The sequence below is a fragment of the Heliangelus exortis genome, chromosome 4 (assembly GCF_036169615.1).
Source record: "Heliangelus exortis chromosome 4, bHelExo1.hap1, whole genome shotgun sequence".
NCBI classification, from domain to species: domain Eukaryota; kingdom Metazoa; phylum Chordata; class Aves; order Apodiformes; family Trochilidae; genus Heliangelus; species Heliangelus exortis.
The window spans coordinates 27,333,296-27,354,508 of NC_092425.1; the positions used below are offsets into that span (position 1 = coordinate 27,333,296).

Sequence of the window (21,213 nt, forward strand, 5' to 3'; positions counted from 1 at the left end):
TTTAGGCAAAATGGGTTGCAAAACTGTATCAGATATTTGATGATAGCTTCATTACACCCCCAGAGAAAACAGTTTACTGTTCTACAGATTTTTCTAGGGATTAGAACACGCACTTCAATAAACTTAAAAACCTATTTTTTACATGTGAAATGTGAGGGAGAAATGATGGAACTTTGCACACACAGCAGTCTGCATTGGTAACTCTCTTAGGAGGAGCCCCTTTATCTGACTAAGTAGAGAATGACTGAGAAATCTGTTAATTCACTTGTTTATTCCCATATAAATAAAACAGACATGGTAATTCTTTTCACTGAAAATACAGTAATTCGGCTACTGAACAGTAAGATAGAGCCCAGCAAGAGTATATTAGTATATGGAAATGTGCCTAACAAGAGCCACTACAGTAAATATATCCCTAGCAAGTGAAAACTTTTACTTAATATTCTAGTTAACACCACTGTTATATCCTAGAACACCACTGTTTTCTGTGAAGTGTCAGGGGTGGGTGTGGAAACAGATTTCTACAGCAGCTGCATGGCAAAATGGCTGGTATGGGACAGGAGCACAGAAGCCAGAAGTTGAATGAAGCTACTACTTTTATTGTGGTGCACAGGAATTAAGATTGTTTTTAATTTTCCATGGCAGTTTGGGAACACCTGCTACTGTAACTCCGTGCTGCAGGCACTGTATTTTTGCCGGCCGTTTCGGGAAAATGTGTTATCATACAAGGCCCAACAGAAAAAGAAGGAAAATCTCTTGACTTGCCTGGCAGATCTTTTCCACAGTATTGCTACTCAGAAGAAGAAAGTTGGTGTTATTCCACCAAAGAAGTTTATATCAAGGTTACGAAAAGAGAATGGTAAGTGTAAAACTGGAATCCTCTTAGTCATTCATATATTGATCAGGAAAGTATAAATACTACTGAATGGGGTCATATTTGTCAGATGTTCAGGTTAGGTTAGTAAATCACTTTTAGTACTTTTGAGGGCAGCTGACAGTGTAGAAACTGTGTGACCTAGGAGTGTTACAGTAGCCCAAAACACTCTGGAGGACAGGTAACTGCTGCTGCTCTTGTTCTTAGCAGTCGTGGGCACAGTCTTACCACAGGGCATCAGGCTCTTTTCAAACATGAGGTCAGCAATAGCCTGTGCCTAACCTTGGAGTAGTTCTGTCTAAGAGTTATGATGAACATCTTGAAATTAGGAAGCCTGCCACACAGCTCCATTTTGGTCTGGATTCACATCAATATGGGTGGTATGCTTAGAAAGAGGGGAGCCTTGAATGAAGAGACAAAATACAAGTCAAACACCTGGAAAAAATTACTTCCTTGTGAGGGGATGTAGATGGGCAGACTGCTCATTCCAGAGCAGGCAGTAGAAAGTGTGACAAAGTCATCTCTGAGTCATCCAGTGATAAATGCCCCCACACAGTTGGGGATCACTTTAAGGAATGGACTTTATGGTTTTAGCTTTTTTTAATTAGGGCCAGACTCGTATATTAACCTGCTTATGTGTCCAGGCTAGAAACTGCAAAGCCTAAGAATCTGGACAGTTATTTCTGAGGAAATCCACATGAGATTTTTAAGGAGCAGACAAATAAAGCCTTCACTGGAGAAGTGCCCACTAAATCACCACTGAGATATTTTCCTCTCCCCCTGCAAGCATTTCTTATTGCTGAGGATGAGTCTCTGCTCATCAGACTTGTGTGTGAAAAATTATCTTTGTTAGATGGTGTTATTGTTACTGTTTGTGGTGGGTTAACCTTGACTGGCTGCCACCAAGCCTGTCTCTCACTCCTGTTCTCAGCAGGACAGGGGAAGAAAATAGGATGAAAGAAAATTGTGCATGGAGATAAAGGTAGTTTAATAATAAAAAAGCAAAGGCTACATGTAGAAGCAAAGCAAAGTCAAAGGAGATTTATTCTCTGCCTCTCATCAGCAGGCAGTTTCCAGTCAGTCCCTGGGAAGTAAAGGCTTGGTTTATGTCAGAGTTCCTTTGGCAGAAAACCACCTTAATAATTAATGCTTCCTGCTCCACCCTGCACACCCCCCCCTTTCTCTTAGCTTCATTTGCTGGACACGAAGTCCCATGATGTGGAGTATCCCTTTGATTAGTTTGGGTCAGCTGTCTCAGCTACACACCCTCATAACCTCTTGTCCACCCCTGGCCTCCCAGCCTTTGTGGGCATGGGTTGGAGAGACAGCCTTGCTGCTGCTGCCCAAGCACTGCTCAGCAATAACCAAAATATGGGTTCATTATCTGCACCATTCTAGCCCCACATACAAAGCACAGCCTGTATGGGCTGCTCTGAGGAAAGGTGACTCCAGCTACAATACACTAGGATGTGTCAGCACATAATGTCTACAGCTTCTGCAGCCATGGGTCTTATGGTCCAAATTCTGTGATGTTTTAAGTGTTTGAAGGACTTGAAATATCACGTCCCAGAGTCAGCACTGCCTAAAGTTGAGCATCTAGTCTAAGGAATTAATTTAGGATGAGTCACTCTCTTGCTTTTTCCACTAACTGTAGTGAGAGCCTATGAAACCAGCTCCAAAGAACATTGCCTTTCAGACAGCTGAAGTTAGGATGATGAAGCCTTCCACAAAGAAGTTTCACTGAGATCAGTGTGACTGCAAAACTGCATGTCCTTTGTCTGATTTTCAGTACTTTGCTGAACAAGAGCCAGTACATGTATTTGGAAAGAAATGATGAATTATGCTTTCTTTCTTGAAGGAAGGGGTATACTGAGCTTGAGAAATCTCAACTGTCTTCTTCACAGATCTTTTTGACAACTACATGCAGCAGGATGCACACGAGTTTTTAAATTACCTGCTCAACACCATCGCAGACATTTTGCAGGAGGAGAAGAAACAGGAAAAACAAAATGGGAAACTGAAAAATGGCAACATGAACGAAGCTGAAGAGAACAATAAACAAGAACTCACCTGGGTGCATGAGATTTTTCAGGGAACACTGACTAACGAAACTAGATGTTTGAACTGTGAAACTGTAAGCATTGGGATAGATTTTTTTATTTTGTTTTGTTGTTACCCATTACTAGATAGATACATTTTATATATATATAAATATATGAATCTTTTCAGACATCTGAGAATTGTGGATATTCCTGTAGACTTTACTTCTTGAAGTGAGTATATTCTTTTCTAAAAATTTATTTTCCTAAGCATTTCTTGGCGATCATATGCTGAGTCTTGCTGTCCTAATGCACACCTCTGCATCTCAAGTCCTTGCTAGTTGATCAGTACTCTTCCTTACTACTGTAACTTTGGGAGGAGGTATTCACACCATTATTCCATGAATAAATGGAATGTTAAGATGAATTTGTGTTAATTCAGTTTTAAGAAAGTGACTGGCATACAGATGGTTTGATATAAACAAACCATATGGTGTTTTTTTCTCCCTAATATTTTCTAGATGATTCCATCAATTTGAACCCTCTTAAGTTTGAAGTATGAGTAAAAATTAGTTTCAATTATGAAACCTGATTTCAAATCTATCAATTTCAGTCATTTTCAATCACATCCTCCTACTTAAAGGGAAAAGAAACAATAATAAAAAATTTTCTCTGTGAGGTTGCTATGTGAAAGAGTAACAAAAACACCAAAAAAAAATCTGTCTGGGGGAGGATAGTGATACTGATTATCAGTCAGTGATACTGACTTTCCCAGAACATTTGAATTAATCTCACCTTACCTTGCAAAGGTTTTTAGCAGTATCAGGGATTCTGCTTCATACAGCTTGTCCTGTATCCATTGTGTTTATGAGCATCTGCAATTGTTGGTCCAGCAATGCTGTGTACTGGGCCAGCAAACTGATCTGCCCTGAGAATATGCTTTTAACTCAGACCAGTACTGCTACCAAGGACTTCCTCAAAAGAAAATGAAAATTTAGGTTATCTGCATTAAGATGGGAAAAGGTGCCCAAAGAAGGTATCTTGAGACAGCAAGCTGAGATCAAATATCTAGCTTGAGACAGTTGAAGTTAGGTGAGATAAACTCTATGCAGGTCCTACCAGATGTGTAAAAGAACCTATTCTGATACTTCAAATCAGAAAGGATAGCTCTATACTCCAAGAAAATATGAATTCTCTGGAAGCTTCGGTCAGAGAGTGGGAAAAGAGGAGACACAGTGAAAGTCAACATGAAAAAAGGAATTGGATCAAGTTTGGAACAAGTTTGTATAAATGAAAACATGAGACAGATGTTGAAAATTAATTATTTAATCTACTTAAATTACAAAACCCCAAGTAATAATAGCAAGTTAAAATCACCAAAAGGGTAGAAATATTTTTTTTTAGCTGACAAGCTTCTTTAAATGGTTGTGGCCTAGTTGTAAATTAATATCCAGTGTTTACTCAGACAAACTCTACTGAACTCACGATGTGTCACTGGGTAACAGCAAAATTGCACAAGACCTTACTAATAATTCAAAGTGAACAAAATTTACAGAAAAAATAGCACTAAGAATTGCTGCTGTAGGAACATTTGTCTGTAGCGTTCTGTGAATGCACAAATACTGTGTACTACACAGGATACCTTTCCAGATTTTTTCTTGTGTTATTGTATCTTGAAATTTTGTAGAAATATTACAATAGGTTAAAGGATGTTTCTCTGCTAAAATATTCATATGTAGTGCATGAAGAATCAGATTCCAGGAGTACTAATTCTCACTTACAGAGTGTGCATTTCAAATCTGATTTTTCTGCTACCTTTAATTTTGGTCTGTATTATTCTAGCTCCAACGAGCTTATCTTCCCCAAATATTTGATGTGCTGAAATCAATAACAACATTCCTAACTTCTTTGTGGTATTCAGATAAAACACTCTACTTGCCAAAGACTTTTAAAGTATTTAACCTCTTTCTTGATATGCAGTGTCTAATAGAACTGTAGTTCCAGCTGTAGAGACACAATGTTCTATCTTTCAAATTCTAGATGTGTGTTTATACTGCAGTTGATTGCTGCCAGTTTTCTGGTTTCCTGTCCCCTGTGGGCTGAACCATGGCTCAGGGAGGATTTTTGTTTCAAGACCTCCTGTTCATTTTAATTTGGTGCACATTGTGCCTCTGTTCTTCTTTGATAATACTAAAGTTCATCATGCTAAAAGTGTTCCTCTGGATTCAGGACTGGTGTGGGCTGCATTCACTGTGTTTATAGGATCCCTGACATAACAGAAAGATGAGCTGAAAGTAGTACCTAACGTACATAATCCATAAAATTGCAAAAATCTGAGCATGAAGGACTTGGGTCAGAACAATGGATTCAACCCCTCACTTAAGTGATCTGATTTAGTTATTCTAAGGAAATGCAGTCATAGGAGGCAAAATATGAAGTGTTCATACAGAATTTCATAAACAATTTGTTTTTATAAATATTAATATATTAATGTGTAGTAATTAATTCTGCAGTCTTTTTTTTCAGTTGAAGTATTACATATAACAAGCATCTGTTTAGGTTTTTTTTATTACTTCATCTTCAAGATTAAAGACTCTTAAGTGAAAAATAATTTTCAAAGAAAAAAATAAAATGTCTTTCTGTAAATATTTGGGGGTTACATTTTTTGAAACCCCTCTTTATTAGAATTTTTCTCCTGTTCTGACTAAAAAAGCATCAGCAAAACCAGTATGATTTTGCAAAATATTATCATTTCACCATTTTTACTTTTATTTTTTTAAGCAAAATATGAACAGAAACAATATTGAGTGGGGAAATTTAGCAGTGTGAACCAGAAACATAAAGCCAGCATTTTGAATACTCTATAGAGAGAAAATAGGTTAAATATGACATTTCTGGACAGATATTTGCCAAAAATGGAAATAATTATGCAGGGCATATACTATGATTATATAATGTAATATATCATACAAAGGGTAAATAAAATTCCAGTAAAATAAGAAATTATTCTGTGTTGTATAACAAGGGAACATATGTATTGTACTGCACTTGTCATAGCTACTGCCTGGGATGATGGTGGCACTTTAATGAAGAGTAAACTGCAGTCACTGGCCCATGGTTTGTGGCCTTGTGTAAGTGGAAGAGATGGAAGCTAGACAGGTAGAGTTACTTATAAATATAGTCATGCTGAACTAGAAAAAAAAATTAAAAGCATTGAAATGAATTATTTTTGACTAATTTATGTTTGCAGAAATTGTGTGTTCAGCACTTGCACCTAAATGTAAACAGCATTTTACTAAACAGATGTTTACTAAGTCTCTCTTTTACATGTATGTTTTTTACAACAGGTTAGTAGCAAAGATGAAGATTTTCTTGACCTTTCTGTTGATGTGGAGCAGAACACATCAATTACACACTGTCTAAGGTAAATAAATGCATCTCTTTGGTGGGCAGTTTTGTCTGACTTCGCTAAATTTTCCAAGTCTAATAGATACAGAAAAGAGAAATAGATTAATGTTGGGTTTTCAGTTTTCCCAAGCAGACAAAAAAGGCTGTAAACTGGAAGATTCCTCTAATGACAAAATATACATGACTGTGCTTTGTTTTACTCACTTTCTCTTTCAATTTATGTTTTTGAAAGAGAAAAAATCTCTTGGGGAAAATAATTGATTTTTCTGTCATCTGGAAGAACTGCTGCAGAATAATAATTGGCTTCAAAGGGATTTAAGTGCTTATGTTTAAGCTTCTACTCAAGTGCTTTGTTGATGAGGACTTACATGTATATTGAAAGTCAAGTGTGTGCTTTGCAGGATGAGTATGAGAGTCCTTAGAGGACTAAAGATTTCAGAAGTCTACCTTTCTGCCATATAAGTTTCTTACTCTCTGTCTCATCCTAAAATTATGATGGGAAGGCCTTTATTCTAAGTAACAGTTCTGCTCCTGTTGTACCATTCACTATTTAACAAATCCTCAGAGATCAAAATAATTTTCGGATTCGTATAGATGATTATTCTGAGAGTTTTAAAATATCCAGTTTTGGCATTGCTACAATAAAGCAATACCTAAATTCAAGACAATATATTGCTTCCCTAAAGTTATGATTGCCCATTGGTCAAATTACTCTTTCAAGCCCCAAAATTGCTACCAAGTTTGAAATTGCACTCAATAACTATTCCGAAATGCCCAGGAAGGTTACCTGGGATGTCACCCCGAGCTGAGAGTTATGGAAAGAGAAAGCATATGAGGTACTGAACCTTTCCTGAGCCAGAAAGCAGTGATGTCTCTGTGAGTACAACTGCAGTAACTTCTGTTACATTTTAAAGTCCTACATCCAGTTAAGTTTTTTCCTTCTCAATTTGTGTTTGGTCTCCTGTAGGATTGTATAGCAGTCCCTAAAACTCAAGTATTCCACATGCAGTAACTAGCCTCATTTTAAAATGTGAGCAAACTGGAGACCAGCTTTGGAAAGGAGTGCATTATTTTTAGGTTTTTGCCCCTGATGTCTCTGTCTGTTCACGGTCAATGAAAATTGAACCAGTATTGGTACTACACGTGTCTGTTTGCACTGTAGCCACTCCTTTGGTTTTGTCAGCATTAGTTAACCTTTTTCTATGGAGTTCAATGGCAATTTGAAATCACACTGACCTGCAAGGGGGCTGAAGTGTGCTTCTTCTCCTGTCCTTTCTAACCTAAGCTGTTATCTGGTTCTGTTTTACACAGTTACTGGAGGCTGAGCTCCGACTTTTTCTTCAGCTTAGTCTGGTGAACTTGTAGAAACTGCTGCTGTATATGAGTTGCCATCTATCCTTAAGCTTCCTCCAATTTTCTGTTTCATTTCTTAGTTATTAAGCTCCTGGAAGTGTTTTGTACATCCCAGTATCTGCCTTTACTCCAACATCATGACATTTTGAAGTCCTTCAATTATTGTTCTTTTCAGAAAGAAAGAGAAGCAAATCCCAGTTTTTCTTTTCTTGGGATAGGGTATGCTGGTTGCTATTTACAGATTAAATAGGAAAAGAGTCATTGCATATTATCTATTCTTATTGTCTTATTCACTAGCAGCATGTCTACCTCTGTTTAAAAAATATGTATTCAATTAGAGTCTGTATTTCCTATCATTGCTGTATGGCATTAGGCATTACTAAATGAAGTGTAAGCACTTTTGTGGTTTCTGTTAAAAGGAACAGCCAAGTAATTATTCTTTTCGTAAACTTTGATGATTTTTTTTTGACAACTGCTTTGCTGAGTCTTTACAGCTTAAGTGCTACTGCATTAAAAATGTGGATTTTAATTAATGTGGATTTTAAACTCTGCAAGATAACATATAAGTAGAATTAATTTCTTTGCCATTACATATGAATATACATTTTAGCTATTTCTGTAGCTTTTCTGATTGAAAAGGTCCTTCTGTACACAACAGGTCCAAAGAAGACAAGCATCTGTCACAGTCAAACTCCATAGGGTAGACATTCAGAACCGAAGCAAGAGAAGTCCAATAGCAAATATAGCACATATCCATTATTTTTATTTCCACTAGGAGTTGCAAAATTTACCAGTTCATTTGACCCTGACTTAATTAGTCTACCTGAACTATTTTGTTCCACTAAGAATTCATTCCTCTCTGAAAAGAGAGAATTTTTATTATTTATACATATAAACAATTGAAAATCTTTCACACTGCAGCATAGAAGCTGTAAAGAAATGCAAGCACAGGATGTCAGTGATAAATTAGTATGTCTGAATAGTGTCTTTCTAATGTCTGTCTACTGTTAAAAGCCCATATAAGCAGAATGTGGATTGGCATTAATGGAGTCAAATAGAGAAATTACTTGAAACTAGTTCTGCAGGTACAGAGAGAAGTTCCTCAAGTCTTCAGTTCTTGTACAGGCAGACTTTGCATGAAGGTCAGCCAGTGTTATAACTATTCAATATACAGTAGAAGGCTGAAAATTTTGCACTGATGAAACAGCTTCAGTTGCAGTTGTAAAGGAGAGCAAAAGCATCTAATTCTCACCCTGAATACCTCCCTTCTCCCAAGGAAAGAGTTATTGCTTATAAGTATGCCACCAATTTTGTTCCTAGTACAGAAAAAAAGCACTGATATGGGCTGAATAAATGAGTTAGTACTACCTCTAAATTCCATAGCTCTCCCTCACCTGCTCTAGTAGGACAGGGCAATAGCCTGTCAGGTGGAAGTAGAAGACAAAGTAATGAAAGAACAAATGCTAAGGAGCATATAAGGTAATGTCCCTCAGCTTATCAAGTATTTATGTTTCTGAAGCTTTCACAGATATAATGCTCATAGCAATCATTTAAAATGTTAGATATTATTAGTTTCAGAATAATTAACACATTTAGAAACTATTTGAGCTTAATTCATTTGCATGGGAGGCTTGGCACAGAATAAACACATCTACCAAATTTCTACCATCTGTACATGTTTCTTTATGCTAGGAATTTATTATTTCCATTGCTTCACTTTGAGGTGGGAAGGAAACTAATAGATTCCACAAGTTTGTTTGTTTGGTTGGTTTTTTGTTTTAAATTGAGACTATAGGGGCTTTAAAGATAAACATCTTTCACTCCTTCCTTAACAGAAGACAAAAATTCCATAAGCATGTTCTGCTGAATCTTGCAGCATTATGTTCCCCACACACAGAACCCATCTCCAATCTTTTCTAAAGTTTCATCTCTTCCTGTATGACTCTGTGAAAAGTTACTGTGTGTTTCAGATGAAACAGCTGAATTCAGTTAATTTTGTATTTAAATTCAAATGGGAAATCAGATATTTGTGACTGATGTTTACCACTGAAGCAAATCCTTTCCAGAGGTCATGTTTTATTTTTTTAGATAGCAAACTATACTTATGGTTAGAGTTTTGTTACAATTTATCTTTCAAGAGGATGTACTTTGTCCTAAATTTCAGCACTTTCTGACCATATTTGTTTAAGACCATATAAATAAAAAAACCCTTGTAAAAGCATTCTCAGCTAGTACAAATATTATTCAGTCATCTGAAGTGCCTCTCTGTCATGCTCCATCAACCTTAAAGAACTTAAAACTTGAAAATGGAAAATCCTCCCCTTTTATGATGTTACGTAAATAACTTCTAATACCTGTGCCCTGGCAATCTATGCAATCTTCATCTCTCCAGTCTACCCGTGTTAATGATGATGCCAGGAAGAAATAATCATCCAGAATACTCTCTTTGCTTTTGCAAACCTACTGTAAGAGCAGGCTGGATTTGCATACAGTGTGGCTTCAACCTCTGTGCATGTGAACTTCAATGATAGAATGGAGCTTACTGGTCTGGATTTGTCTGTAGTTCAGAAGTCTTAGGCACATTGTAGGTTCTGTACTTCAGATATATCTATTGAAGGCACAAAGTCCAAAGGAAAACCCTGTGCTTGATGTATGTATTTACAGTTCTCAAAACACCTGCTCATCTGCAATGTAACACTAGAGGTGACAAAAAATTGCCATAATTTTTTTTACACTTCAAGTTTTTAGTTACCTAAAATTCTGCTCTGAAGGATATCTCAGCATTGTTCCTTTTGATAAACGTTTTATGTGAACTGAGAGACACTTTCAAATCATCCTTCGTCTGCCTCTTTCACTTCAAAAGTTCAGTCCAGAAAGATTTCCAAGCATTATCTATCTATTTGATCAGGATTTATAAAACCTTCCATACTAGCTGACACTTTTGTTTTTAGCCAACAAGAAGGTATAGTCAAATAACTTCTGGATGACAGTTCAAAAGGTTCAAGGCTACAGAAAACTGAGTTCAGTTTATTGCTTCTGTGTAAGAGGATTCAAACCTATCTCACAGGGGAACACCATAAAATGCAAGCTATTTGTGGACAAGAGAGGTGCACTTGAAGCTGCTCCATTCTGCAAATAGTTTAAAGAGAGACAAATCTAGGCAACCCTTGACATATAAGAGACCAGAATACAAGTCCCACTTTGAGATACCTGACTACCCACCTGTATTGGATGGAGGGCCTCAGCTACTAATACAAGTTTGTCATAGCAGCCAGATGCCTAAAGTCCCTTTGCAAACCCCAGTAGAGTTGCTTTAGATGTTTTAGAAAACTTGACACAGCAGAGAGAGCCTTTAATCCTGTGTGCCTTTTAGGGTTATAGTGTTCAAAGTGCTAAGGTCCTTTAAAACTGATAATTGTATTTATTTACAGAGACTTCAGTAACACAGAGACATTATGTAGTGAACAGAAATACTACTGTGAAACTTGCTGCAGTAAACAAGAGGCACAGAAAAGGTAAGCAAAGGGTAGGCTATTTCACCACATCCCTCCTGGGCTTTGACAAACCTCCTCCTTAATATTTATTGTGTTTAGATACCTAGAATTCTTATAGCTCCCCTACGTTCTCTCTGTTGGCAAGAGAACCTACAGACAGATTAAAAGCTCTTACATGTGTCTTAGTCTAGAAGATTCTGATAGCTGACCACAGTTACTTACAAAATACTTTAATAATGCAAAAGCTTATTCATTAAGGAAAGACAGGATGGCTTTGAACTGGCCAGGTCTTTATCATATGCACTTTAATGGTTTTGCAGGATGAGAGTAAAAAAACTGCCAATGATCCTTGCCTTACACCTCAAGAGATTCAAGTACATGGAGCAGCTGCACAGGTACACTAAGCTGTCCTATCGTGTAGTATTCCCACTGGAGTTACGTCTCTTCAACACCTCTGGAGATGCTGTCAACTTAGATCGGATGTATGACTTGGTAGCAGTTGTTGTCCACTGTGGAAGGTAGGACACTTACATGTATATCTTGAACTATTGCCAAGGGCATGCCTGTCAAAATGTGGGGAGGGTGAGAACATAAACCCTGCTGCTGCACCAAATTGCCTGTGCCATGGCCTGAGCATCCTAGCCACCCTCCATCAAAATAAGTCTGTACTTGTTTAAAAAACAATGTCTCAGGCCCTCAAAAGGCATAAGATTGGCTTAAATTAATGCAGCTGTCTCCTTCCTCTTCAGCCCACTTAGAGAGAGAGCTTGGGAGCCAGGACTCTGAGGCCTGGTGCTGTTGGGACATAGGCCCTGAAACAGATTGTCTTGGTGTCCTGTCAAGGCAATGAGAATGTTATCATTTATAAAACTCCTCACATATGGGGTATTGTCAAACACCCCAACAAACAGGCAAATCCTTGGGGCTCTAGGAATACATATTGTTCTCCCTCTTCTCAAGAACTGTATTATACACAGATGATAACAAACAATTTTCCCACTTACATTTAGTTCATATTGTTTTAAAAATACTTGCAGTATTTGATGCCTGCCACAAGCAGGCAAATGGTCATGGCACAGATGAAAAAAAAATCACACTTTTATCTTTCGTTTGATAAAGTCTTCAATAAGTCATTAAAAAGGTGAAAGGAGTAAAAGTCTACCATAGCACCAGGGTTGGGTTAATAATTTTCTTCACAACATTTAGTTATAATTCAGTCTGCTTGCACATAGCAACGTGACTTATCAAGACAGACTCAATGGTATCTCCTAATATTTTGGGATTTGTGTTTTTGTTTTGCTTTCTAGTGGACCAAATCGGGGACATTATATTACTATTGTGAAAAGTCATGGATTTTGGCTCCTGTTTGATGATGACATTGTAGAGGTCAGTAGGCTGAATGTCATGAACAAAATTTCTGTGTTTATGTTCTCCTCTTTATTTGGGGTTAAAATTCTGATCTGGCTGTAGATTTCTAGTGTGCAAAGCCACAGTTTGGTTGTAATGTGACATTTAGTTCAGGTCTGTTAGGAAGTAAGGTTGCAAACAGAATTATTAATCCAGTAGTTCTTATTCTGTCAGTGTAAGAGGAGATCTTTTTATTTCAGAGCAACATTAAATGTTTTTAATATGGTATTTTAATTTGGAATGTTTTCTATATCTAATAAATTAAATTTAATTCATTAAAACCTAAAATATGTGGGAAGTATGTTGTAATACTTGGCAAAATTGGATTGGGTAAAGCTAGCATTGCTGTAGTATTTTAATTTTTGAGCAGTTGTGAAGTTAAAAGAAAATATGGACTCTGCAGTTAATTTGGATTTGTCTGAATGCAAATTAGAGCAGTATCTGGCCCATAGCTATTACAGAATCTGTTTAAGCATTTTGCAGTTCATTCCTAAGCAAACCCTTTATGGCACTGTGGCACCTTGGCAAAACCATGGGCTTGAGTCTGAATTCCCAGGAGTAAATCCAATAGAGGACAGTAAGCACTGGGACATTGGATGGGGCCTGTTTTGAAAAAGGTTTCTGGAAATTTTAGCAACATAAAGTCACAGGGTTACATTTATCTGTTTTAGCAGTGTTCACCACTGTATTCCAAGGAGTGCCTCAGTTATTGCAAAGTCTAATTTTGGTTAAATTGAGACAGACATTCCTATTGAGTTCCATGAGTGAGACCAGCAGGGCTTAGCCCCCAAACATTACCTTTTCAGTGCTTAAATTGCAAACAGAATCTGCTAATTGCTACCACGAAACAAATAACTGAATCTGTCTTTTGTGTTTTTGCTGTAATTTAACCTGTGTTTGGTATTCCTTTCACCTAATAGCACATAATTTTTTAAAATTTATTTTGCAGAAAATAGATGCTCAAGCAATTGAAGAATTCTATGGTCTGACCTCTGATATATCAAAAAATTCAGAGTCTGGCTATATTTTATTTTATCAGTCAAGAGAGTGACTTGGCAAACTGTGAGAAATGCGCACAATGGGGCTGCACAGAAAAGGTGGTGATGGCCCCCCTTAACCTGCTTTGACACAGACCACATCTTGTATGGTTGAACAACAATACATTCTGTCTTCTATTAAATGGTCTATGTTATATCAACTATAACCTTCAATTTTTGACATGCAGAACTTTGTTTTGGGGAGGAGGAGTTGTTTGTAGTTTATAAGTCTAATTGAAGAGTTAATTGCAGTCAGATTTTAGTGGAATTTATCTGGGCTAACATTTACAGATAATAAGATTTGGATGTCAACTGTTTAACCCAATCCATCTAGAGTAGTATTTTATATAGAAGTGTTCATTGCATTTAGTGCAAAATTGTTTAAAAGTTTCTAAATGGCTTTGGGTTGTGTTAAATTACAAAGCATTCCTTTCCATACACCCTGACATATACTTACCCATTTTAAGTGTAAGGAAAAAAATCTGTTTCATGATGATTGCAATTTTGGTTGTATAGGGGATTTTTTTACATGCTACTCTCTCATGAAAAAAAAAAAAAAAAAAAAAAAAAAAAAGATATTCTTCTTGCATTATTTAAGCTTCAGGTTGTTAAAATCTTTTTGCATAACCCCAGGCATAAAATTCACATAGTGTGATTTAAATTACAGTGGAACCAAGTAATTTTGTTTATCATGAGATAGAGAGATGAGACTTCAGAATTTACAAAGCACAGGAATGAAGTGAGATGACACATATGACAGGCAGATAAATTCAATTCGTAGAAATAGAGATTATTGTTCTGTTAAAATAACATCATAGGTTATTTACTTTATTGAGTTCTAAGAGATTGCGATGCTGCTCAAGTATAACATATCCACCAGGACAGACATTACATGGTCCATTAAGTAAGTGTTGTTTGTACAGTACATAAGACATGGCGTGGTCCTGCAATTTTCTGAGTATCCGTAGGTCCCGTTTTCATTTCTCAAGACAAAGTCCATTTCTTAGCCACATAATGTAATAAATAACCATTAGTTTACACTGGCCATGTTTGACAGCATTTGGGTCACGACAGAAACAGAGCTCTGGAATGTCTGATTGTAAAAAAACATTAAAGGCTTAGTTTGTGATTTTACTGGGTGAATTTAGCTGGCACTAGTCATGCACAGGCTGGTAAAATTGCTGAACTCACATAGGGGAATTTGGCAAGGAGTGACTGTAGGAGGAAGTATCAATAGGGTATGAGAAGAGTTTGATTGCAGGTTGAGGCAGAGGGAACACTTTGGTTTGACACTCACTCTATTATACAAGTCTTGAAATTGAATTGTCAGATTCCTATTCCAGTGAAGTCAAATGCAAAAACACTCTTCTTGTCTTCAGGGCGACTGCAGTTGGTTCCAGTATTCCCAAGGAAATTCTTACATTCTGCTGGTTATATTTCATTCACTCTCATATTTATTAGAAAATGTTGCTTTTGGCCCTTTATTTTCTCTTTATGGCCAACACTGCATTTCAAGAAATGGCTTTTGAGGTGCAGCTAAATGATATATTTTAGTCATCTGTAGGAATTTGCTATTTCATCGTAATAGCTTGTGGATGTGAAATATATTTTGTTAAATAATGGTGAAAACGAGCACTAGCTTCTGCTGTAACTCTGAAGTTCAGTTGGATTTATCAATTGCCATTTTGTAAACTAAAGAAATGTAGCACTTTACACTGAATTAGAAACACAAGTGGACTTTTCATCTGACATTATTTTTGATTTATCATGTTATTATATGGATACAGGAAAACAGATGTAGAATGTAACCCTAGAGTATTTACTTAGGTGAATAATAGTAGTGATCTACAGAGATCACATGCACGAGTGAAGGATAGCATGCAGGCTCAAGACAACCATAATTTTGGTGTAGCTCTGGTTATTTATTGATGTTAGAATTCAATGTTCTGTCTCTGATGCAGAAGACAGATACCTTACAAGGAACTTTAACTTTCATTGAAGCCAGGAAGCTTTCCCAGTGAAAACCTAAACCGGCAAATCACTCTTTAATGGATTTATTCTTAAGCATCCAGAATTTCTATATAAAAATATAATAATCTCTTGCCTTTTAAAATGGGTAAGGTTTCCTTGTTGTGAATGAAGGCATTTTGTAGATCAGCATTAACCATTGCTGGTCCAAGGCTCCGTACTTCACAGTCTATTGGTGAGCATTCCTAGGGCATTCTGCAATTTTAAAACAAGCAACAAAAAAAGAGCCTCCTAAGGTTTCATTTGAATGTTCAGGACTCAGGTTTATATGGAGAGTAATTTTTCATAAAAATATTTTAAAATCAGTTCAATTTTAGGAAATTTTTCCACATTTCAATTGACTTATGTGAAAACTACATTTTAATGTTGATAATATGAATTAATATTTCAGTGATAAAGTACAGGAAATTAACATTAGTTTTTCTCTAGCTGCAAGACAGCTCAGAGTTGTAAATCATACAGATAACTGCATTTTGTTGCTGAGAGTAAAATTACTAGACTAAGTCTTTTAAAATTTATGCTAGTCCCTGAAAAGGTCACAGCACTCCAACATTAGTGGTCTGACATCAGCTCTGAAAAATTGGGGAATTCTCACTTTATGCTAATACCAGGTAAACTTTATTTTGTTTTTATTAAAAAAAAAATGCAGTTACAATTCTATAAATTATATCCAGTCTACAGTGTGCTGAATGTGTTGACTTCAGCCCAGGAAAAGCTGTCAGTGACTGCTGTATGAGTAGTGCCCATAAAATAGTGCCATGTGAAGTATTTTAGTTGTCTAAATAAAATATAATCCTTTTATGCTTATGTATAGATTTCCAGTCCCTTGTGGAAGAGTGGAAAAATATCTAGGAAAATAAAAGCTTTTCAGCCAGCACCTAGAAAACAAAACTGTAGATGTCTAATAGTATGCTGTGCTTCCTTAAAATGACTCTTCTTATGGTGTCATGTTCTAAGCATATTAGATCTAATGACATCTGAAGTTTTCTACTTGTTTCACATACTGTTGCTGAGATGCATTGTCCATTTACAAATCTTACTATGTTCTTACTTAGAAAAAAGAACATTATTGTCCTGTCCTATTTTTCCATTGAATCCAAAGAACCACTGCATTGCTGACGAATCAGTTAATTTAGGAGGACAAGCCAGACCTCAACTTTTATGTTTCACATGGAACAGGATGTCAGGGTTTTATGTAATTTCTATTTTTGGGATGTATCAGAGGGAGGAAGAAGAGCAGAGTGGTGGAGAAACCATACCAGTGAAGCAGAACATCTTGTTGAAATTTAGGCCCAAAATTACTCCTGTCACCTATGTTTTAATAATTTACAGTTATCTCAAAGCAGTAGATAACACCTTAAAATCTTGTTCCTCTAGCAGTTTGAGTAAAGAAAACAAAGCAGTTGGTGTTTCCTTAGCATTAGAGTTAGTAAAGATATTAAAGACTTACCTAAGCTGAAACTGAAGTTCACACTACATGGTGGGTCCTGAAGTGCTGCCACAGCCTGGATTTTATCTTCATCCATGACATTGCATTCACCCATCTGTTACAGCATCTTGTACTTTGGACCTGAGCTGACAGCTTGCAGCTGGCAGTGATCTGATGCCTCTCAACATCAGACTCTTCTTGTTCTTGCTCTTTTTTGCTGCCTGTGGCTGACAAACTTCAGCAGTATCTTACAGCTGAATGTGTACTAGAAATGTTAAGTTTTGGATGTGTACCTGTTCTTTGCTAGTACTTTTATCAGTGTTTGTTTTAATTTATTTCCCTTTTGTTGGTCTGTTATTGTAATTGTATAATAACTTGTGTAGATAAAATTACTTGTTTCCTGTTTTAATTTTTATGTACTTTGATTTTTTTTAAAATGTAGTCAACCCAAGCACTTTAAGCAACGTCAATCTTGTGAAATTCCAATCAGCTTAACATGTTGACTTTGTCTTTTTGCTTTTGCAGCTGTTTGCTTGTGATCCAGCACCTCTAGTTCCAAGCCAGTTTCCATTTTCAGGCTTGTAGTCCTAGTTGGATTGTAAATTTGTGAAGCCCAAATGGGTTCATGAATCTTTCTTCATACATAGCAAGGATGCAGCATTCACTGTGTCTGCTATGTATGTGATGACTTGCACTCTTCACAGCTTTTTTTTGCACTCTCCCTGCTAACCCATCTGAGAATGACAGGAATATTTTAATTTGTGGCACAGTTACCAGTGACTGTAATTTAGAGAAGCTCCACTTCTCACAGGACAATCCTCTTTCCCCAAGCACAGAGTTTGCTGTCAGCGAGCTGATGATGCAGGTATTGCCCTCTTTGCTATTTTATCTGTGCTTTGTACAGTCTCAAGTATGAATAACCCTAAGAGCTGTGCTTATTCTCAGCCCTTGTGAGTGCTAGAAGGAGAGCAATCTTTTTGTATCTTCCTTCCCTCCACTTGGACTCATATAAAGGGAAAAGACAATGAACTAGGATAAGTGCTGGTATGAAAAACCCCAAACAAATAAACTATCTGACAAAGACACTGGATGTTTCTCAGAGGCCAGCATCTGTGGTATCTGTTAATGCAAAGGTTATTCTTAGATTTATATTTTTTTAGACCTCCTATTCTCTTTGATCAATAAAAAAAAACAAGGATTTTTCCTGTTGCATCAGTTCTGTTGCTGAGGTATTTCTTCTCAGTATAACACGGCACTTAATATCTAAATAGTCCTTGGGAACCCTCAGTAGACAGCCTTTTAATTTCTTTCCAGTTAACATGCATTACTTCTAAGAGGCTGCTTGAACCTGTCTGCAAGATTTATTCAGATTAACACACTTCTTCTGCATAGCAGGTCAGATCAGGAGGTATGCACCCACCTGATGTGACCATCTGGGCTAAGCCTCTTTAATGCTTGTTATTCTTTACCCACTGGGAGGTTTGCTTGCTGGCTTTGTCTGAATGATTTAATATGAAACTGCACATAACTAATTATTCATGGTTTCAGAGTTGCTATAATTCTTTAATAAAAATTCTCCTTTTGTTATCAAGTCTGGGACTACTGCACCATCTGAGCAAAATTGTGTGTGCCACTCATAGCTGTCAATTCATTCACCTGTTGCAGGTGGCAGTGGCACTATGTGTAAGAATATTAAAAAGTAAGTGACTTTTCTGTGGTAGCATGGTAGGGCTGTAGGAGGACCTGGAGCTGACATGCAGCTTCCTAACCCTCAGCTTGTACTCAGCTGAAGCTGGTGCTCCATCTTCTACACAATCCTAACCCTTCTCCCATGGGTTCCTAAGTGGCAGAAGCAAACCCTTTGTGAAGATGCCAAACCTCTTGCTTGCCACAGTTGATAATTGACGAATATTTGCAACCTTTCTATCTATGCTCCCCAAAACCTGATTAATAGTTATAACATTCCTCAAAGAGGCTGAACTTAAATACTGGCTTTGTAGTGTCACTGGTGTTTATATTTACAAATACCCCAGATTGTGTTCACATACTGATTTTTCTCCCTAGTTCTCTCAACTCTCATTCTAACAGCAAGAGCAACACCAGGGTAGCCATGTCACAGGTTCAGATGCTTTTCCTGGAGACAATTTTCTAATTTCAGTTGCTTTTATGAAAGACAGCCTAACACAAGGTCCATAACTTATCCATGGCTCTTTAGGATTAAAGTCATTGTATGCTGTAAGATTATGAGTGTAGTATAGGAGGAAGATGAAAGAGAAGAAATAAAGAAAGGGCTGGGTTTTTTGGAGGCTTTGAGTATGCGTATCTGCTTGTAAATATCTCTACCCCTCTCTACCTTGTCAAAATGATGCAATCATAATAAAACTACTTACATATTTTGTGCTGATTTTTTAAATGGAGTAAGAGGTAGTAAAATTATTAGGCACACAATTGGGGATGCAAAAATATACTCTGAATTTTTAGTTAAGTGTACAATACACCGTGTATTGTACAGTTGAGCATCTTCTCTTTTTAATCATGTACATGTAATTAAACACTGCATTGCCTGCAGAACTGTAAGATAACTCTCATGTTGGTTATTAAGGTTGTAACATAAGAAAATAGTATTTTCTCCTGTTAACATGTTTATATTTTACATAAAATAAACTCCCTAGCTGATCTTGCTTCCATTCATCTTGCTTTGAATTCATTTGGAGCTAGACACAGGCAGACCATTGATCCTGGTTGTTACACAACATGCTGCTGAATGTCATTTCTCTGTGTTCTGACTGATGGCAACTCTGCTGCTGCTCACTTTTTATTTCAGTTAATGGAGTCATTGCATTGTGACTTCAAAGAACACTTCACTGCCAGGGCTACCTGCTTCTGAAGTGTCTTGCAGGAACAAATTTTGCATGCAGATCATGAATCATCTTGGTGGAATATTCATATAATTGTGTGACAGCTGTATCAAGTTAAAGCACATCATTGGCCTTGCCAGTGTTACCAAGAACAACTAGAGCTGAACAAAATAAAAATCAACCAGAACTTGAACTAATATTTGCATGAAGAAATAGTGAGGATTTTAAGCCCTTTGGCCTAGAATTTTACTTATGACTACGAGGGTGGGAAAGGGTTTTGCTAGTGAGGTCTTAAGATTCTATCAGAGAATTGAAAGGTTCCTGTAGTCAGCTCATATTCCTGAAGTTATTCATTAGCAAATACAATTTGCTTTCTCAAAAATGAGGTTAAAAAAAAAGGCAGGAGTTTCTTGGTCTTGTCTAAATGGGTTATGTTATTAGTTGAAAATTATTGAAAGAACCCTAATCAAATGTAGCTGTCAAACAGCATGTTAAATTTATAACTAACATGCTTTAAGATCTGCAGCCCATCAGCCTATCAAAAGATTAGGTTGAAAACACCACATCTCACAGTAAGCAATGCAACTTCTTATGCTTGTCCCTATTTTTTCCTCTTGTTTTTCCCTCCCCCATATTCTTATATGTCTGGGGGGAGGCACCCTCAGTCCCCCTTGTCACAGGAGGTGTCTGCTACTCTGAGCACAATGTTGGGGTTCAGATGTGAGGTCTGGGCCTGCTGTGGAGGAAGCCACTGATGGCATTCACAGCTGTAAAGAGTGATCGTTATAAAAGTGAACATTCCCTTTGCCTGTAGCAGCTTAACCAGCTCCAAACACTTCACCTGGTGCTAACAGTGCATTTCACCTCACCATTAACCCAGAAACAGGAGAGGATGTGACAGTCTGCAGTTAGCAAGTTGCCCCCAATGCATGGAGAAACCTACCAGGATCAAACAGAATTCAAGAGGTAGAGACAGATGGAGATTCTTGCCAGGTCACTGTGGGGGTAAAATAAAGAGGTCAATACTGGAATTAAATTTAGAATAAGCCAGAGTGAACTTTTGGACTTCAATTCACATGCATATGAGGAAAAACATTTGTCATGTTACCAAACAGCAAAGGTGTTGAAACAGAAGATAAAGATTTCACTCAACATTGCAAGCTGGACATCACAGATGCTTTGGCATCAACCAAGAGACTACCTGACAGAGACCACATTAAATCATTCTGGTGCAGCTACAAAGAAGGTCCAGACAGAATTGCAATTTTATAGTGGGATTAGTAATA

The 21,213-nt window shown here is 37.0% G+C and overlaps 1 protein-coding gene across 1 annotated transcript in view; it reads left to right on the plus strand.

The window, feature by feature from the left end:
• Nucleotides 1-19,756, plus strand: part of USP46 (ubiquitin specific peptidase 46) — a 32,758-nt gene extending 13,002 nt beyond the window's left edge. The window contains exons 3-9 of the mRNA XM_071743543.1: nt 646-859; nt 2,779-3,008; nt 6,261-6,337; nt 11,106-11,189; nt 11,489-11,686; nt 12,476-12,554; nt 13,525-19,756. Of these exons, the coding sequence (XP_071599644.1) occupies nt 646-859; nt 2,779-3,008; nt 6,261-6,337; nt 11,106-11,189; nt 11,489-11,686; nt 12,476-12,554; nt 13,525-13,626 (984 nt within the window). The 3' untranslated portion in view covers nt 13,627-19,756. The remainder of the gene's footprint in view (nt 1-645; nt 860-2,778; nt 3,009-6,260; nt 6,338-11,105; nt 11,190-11,488; nt 11,687-12,475; nt 12,555-13,524) is intronic.
• The last annotated feature ends 1,457 nt before the right edge of the window (nt 19,757-21,213 follow it).